Source organism: Myotis myotis, unplaced genomic scaffold (assembly GCF_014108235.1).
Source record: "Myotis myotis isolate mMyoMyo1 unplaced genomic scaffold, mMyoMyo1.p scaffold_m19_p_9, whole genome shotgun sequence".
In the NCBI taxonomy this organism is placed as follows: Eukaryota; Metazoa; Chordata; class Mammalia; order Chiroptera; family Vespertilionidae; genus Myotis; species Myotis myotis.
In genome coordinates, this window is record NW_023416401.1 from 45,093,223 (window position 1) to 45,098,241 (window position 5,019).

The 5,019-nt window shown below is 33.6% G+C and overlaps 1 protein-coding gene across 1 annotated transcript; it reads right to left on the minus strand.

The window, feature by feature from the left end:
* Window positions 1-3,074: 3,074 nt before the first annotated feature.
* LOC118663281 (zinc finger protein OZF-like) lies at window positions 3,075-4,664 on the minus strand. The gene is given in 1 exon segment (XM_036322729.1): window positions 3,075-4,664. A coding segment is annotated over 1 exon segment (1,590 nt).
* Window positions 4,665-5,019: the final 355 nt, after the last annotated feature.

Sequence of the window (5,019 nt, forward strand, 5' to 3'; positions counted from 1 at the left end):
AGTATATTGTCAGGTAGTTACTCCATAAAACTTGTAAAAAATATAAAGAATGAGTAAAACTGGAGAATGTTTACTTATTTACTAGAATGGTAATTCAAAAAATCATTTCTGTTGCTATGAGAATAAGTTTCTTAATTCAGAAATGTTGAAATAATAAAGATGTTTCTAGAAATTCTTATTCTAAATAAAAATAATCACCCATTGCAGTTGTGTGTAAAAGTCTACTTAGTGACATGAGTTTGCTTTGCAAAGAACTTATTTTCTTGTGAAATAAAAACACATCTTGAAATCTTACAATTTTAAGAATGTATTAATTTCTTTGGTATTAAAAATGCTGAAATAGTAATAGTCTAAAGTAATTTTTTAGAATCAAAGGATGTTGCCTCAGTAGAGGAAGAAATGTACAAATGTAGTAAGAATAATATAAACTGTTCATGGTGTTCACATTGATACCATTTACTGTGTCAGGTTTTTTTGCTAGTTAATATTTCTAGATATCAATTTAAAATACAGAGTATCCTAACATACTCAAAATATATTTAGTGGAATTAGCAAGTAATTATTTTTAATATTATTTTGTTGATTACAATTCAAGAATTTTTGCCTATGTTTTTCAACAAGCATTTCATTAAAGTGAAAGAAATAGAAGGCCATGCAACTAAAACTATTAGGAGACAGCAATAAGGAAAAGGCTTTTTTTAAAAAAAATGGATTATGCTTTATTAAAGTAATAAGTTCACACAACCTAAATAAAGCATGACAAACCAATTTTGTGACCATTTGTAAAATTACAAAATTACTTAAGAGGTGTATCTCTACTTGTGATTTAGTGATCTCATAGGTGGGCTTTGTTTTTCAAAATAGAGGCTAATTGTTTAGCAACAATGGATGTACAATTATTTTATGCACTTTGGGATGAATTGTCTATACTTTTTCACATATTCCTGATCACTATTTTGTTCCAACCACATCAACTTATGCTCATCACTTCTATCTATGACTTCTATTAAATACATCAGGATTTTAATGAGCTGATATCATATTTTCCATAGAATATTTGGAAAAATAGTTAATATTCATAGTTTTCTTATGATTTCCATTAATGCAATAAAAGATGCTCTTCATGGTGACATGCAACAAAGCTCTAAGTCAACCACAAACAATATCTTTTTTTAGATTTCTTAATTCATTGTGAATTAGAATGTCCTCAATCTTTAATGGAAATGCAGATATGAGTGAAACCCACCTTAGAGACAAGACTCACAGATCTTTAAGGCAGCAAGAATCAACCTCATGATTTCACATACAGTAGGAAGAAAAATACAGTAACATAATATGAGAGTGGAATCATATTAATATTTCCTTCTCAAAATATCTCAAATACTATCAATATAAAGTAGGATACATTCTAAGTGTTTATACATATCTAAACATACATCCCCTTGATATTGTAAAACACACTTACAAATCATTATCTAGTTTTTTAAACTTTGGATAATTCTCTATAGTAAGTATTCTGATTTAAAGTAATACCTGAAAACTATTATTAATGTTCAACTGTGAATTCTCTATTTAAAAATTCATTTTCAATTACATACTTTGCTAAGTTTTTTACATCCTTAATGTTACTTACAGACATAATTGAGCTTTTGTGAAGTATATATTTTGGACAAAAGTCTTTCATTCTTTACTATGAACATATAATTCTGCCCCCATGTGCATTCCCTGATAGACAATGAGAGTGTAGGTCCAGCTATATGGTTTTCTACAGTCTTTCTTTTTAAGGTTTATCTCTACTATGAATTCTCACATGTAAAATAAGCTGTAAATGCTGAAAGAAGGGTTTTCCACATTCTTTACATTTGTATTTTTTTCTCTTTAGAATGTATTCTGATTTTGAGTAAGGTTTGCATACTTGGTAGAGCTTTGCAACATTTTTTATATTTGTTAGGCTTCTCTCCAATATGAACTATCAGATGCTGAGTAAGGTAAAATAAGGATTAAAGACTTAGACACATTTTTTACTTAAAGCTACTCTTCAGTATAAATTCTCAAATGTTGAGTGAGGCTTGAATAATGATTAACGGTTTGCCCAAATTCTTCACAATTTAACTATTTCTTTCCAGCATGAATTCTCCAATATTGAGTAAGTTTTGAGCACAGCTTAAAGTCTCTGCAACATTCTCTACATTTGTACCATTTCTCTCAAGTATAAATTCTCTCATGTTGGCTAAGACACCATTGCTAATTAAAGGCTTGGCGCATACACTACATTTATAAGGTTCATCTCCAGAATGAATGCTTCTTTCATGTACAGTAAGACGAATGGTGTTCAAAGGATTTATGACATTGTCCACACTCATAAGGCCACTACAGTGTGGATTCTGTGATGTTAAGTTCTGAGTGCTCATAAAAGGCTTTGCTACACCCTCCCCAGTATGAATTATTCTCTCATGAACAGTAAGACATGAATGCCATTTAAATACTTTGCCACATGCTCTACACATATAAGGCTTCTCTCCACTATGATTTGTCTCATGTTTCATAATACACCAATAATAAAAGTTTTACCACATTCTTCACAATTGTAAGGCTTCTCTCACGATTGAGATAATTGGTGCTTAGGAAGGCAAGAATACCAAGAAAATACTTTTCCAAAATTTTTACACCTGTAAGGTTTCTCTCCACTATAAATAATCTGATGACAAGTAAGCTTTAAGGAGTGATGATGGGCTTTTCCACATTCTCTACATTTGTAACATTTGCTTCTGGTGTGAATTTTCTGATATTCAGTAATTTCTGAGTGGCAAAAAAGGCTTTGCCATATTTTCCACATTTATAAGGTTTCTCTTGAAAATGAATTATCTGATGACTAGTACAATTACAGAGCCAGTAAAAGGCTTTACCACACTTTTTACATCGGTCAAGTATCTCTCTAGTATGAATTTTCTCATGTACAGTAAGACATGAATGATGTTTGGAGAATTTGCTTTATCTTTTACATTCCTAAGGTTTCTCTCTAGTATGGATTCCTTGATGTTAAGTTTTGAGTGTTGATACAAAATTTTACATCTCTAAGACTTATCTCCAGTATGAATCTTCTGAATTCCAATAAAGTTTTAACACTGGTTAAAGGCTTTGTGACATTTTGTACATTCATAATGCTCCTCTCTAGTATAAATCCTCTGATGTTTAGTAAGGGCTGAGGACTGGCTAAAGGTTTTACCACATCCTCTACATTTATAAGGCTTCTCTCCAGTATGAATTCTATGATGTTTAGTAAGGCCTGAGGAATGGCAAAAGGCTTTGACACATTCTGTACATTTATAAGGCTTTTCTCCAGTATGAATTCTATAATGTTTAGTCAAGTTTGAGGGATGGCTAAAGGCTTTCCCACATTCTGTACATTTATAAGGCTACTCTCCAGTATGAATTCTCTGATGTTCAGTAAGGTTTGAGGAAATGCTAAAGGCTTTCCCACATTCTGTACATTTATAAAGCTCCCCTTCAGTATGAATTCTCTGATGCCTAGTAAGGACTGAGGAATCACTAAAGGCTTTGCCACATTTTGTACATTTATAAGGCTTCTCTCCAGTATGAATTCTATGATGTTTAGTAAGGTCTGAAGATTGGCAAAAGGCTTTGCCACATTCTGCACATTTATAAGGTTTCTCTCCAGTATGAATTCTATGATGTTTAGTAAGGTCTGAGGAATGGCAAAAGGCTTTGCCACATTCTGCACATTTATAAGGCTTCTCTCCAGTATGAATTCTATAATGTCTAGTCAAATTTGAGGGATGGCTAAAGGCTTTCCTACATTCTGTACATTTATAAGGCTTCTCTCCAGTATGAATTCTATGATGTTTAGTAAGATTTGAGGACTGGCTAAAGGCTTTGCCACATTCTCTACATTTGTAAAAGTTCTCCCCAGTATGAATTACCTGATGCACCCTGAGATTTGAAGGCCAATTAAATGACTTATCACATTCTTTACATTTGTAAGGTTTTCCTCCAGTACATATTTCCTTATGTTTATTTCGATTGAACATATGACTGAAGACTCTCCCAAGTAGATTATGCTTGTAACCTTTCTCTGCAGTGTACATATTCTCTTGTTCAATATGATTTGAAGATCGCTTAAATGATCTGACACATTTACTTTGTTTGTTTGTCTCCTCCACAATTTGAATAACTTGATTTTTACTGTGATTTGACATTTGGTCAAATACTTTTCCACCTTCATAATGGTTCACTGGAATCTGAGTTCTCTGATGTTTATAAGGATTTGAATCTTGGTTTAAGTTTTTCCAATGTTCATTGCATTGATAACTTCTGTTTCCATTATATGCACTCAGTATTATTTTAGAGTACAAATCTTCTATTCCTGGCTTTTGCAATAAGGCCCGGTTGTCTTCAGATGGCATAGCTGGGTGGGTGAATACCGTCATTTTTCCCTTCACATCCCAATTTTTCATCATTTTTTCAAAAACGGTGTCCAGATCTGTCTCAGAGACAGCAAGACGCACGGATACCAGGTTTTCATAGTTATCCAACATCACATCTACATACAATTTTCGCTGAGATGGATCCAGGCATTCCCACTCCTCCTGAGAAAAATCTACAGCCACATCTCTGAAGGTTAATGGTCCCTGAGCATCAGCCATGTCCTCCTGTTCCTGGTCCTGCTCTTCGTTGTTTTCTCAGGTGACCTGATATTAAGGAGTTATGTCTGCATCATAGGAATGTACCTCAAAAGTATCAGCACAGTTCTTTTGTTTGTTTCCACCACACTCAGTCAGAAGGACCCTGAAATGCTGAAAGTGTTGTCCTTTGTCACAGAAGAGTCAAGAACAATGAGTTCCTGGCAGTGCAGGTATGGAGATTTAAATGCTAGCAGTGACCCTAAGGCTTCCCTGTGGAGCAATGTGGTCTGCGATGCTCAGAATTAAACCAGAAAGACTCAAACCAGGGAGGCCAGCATGACCTTCAATGCTCCATAGCCACTTCCATGTCTCAGAA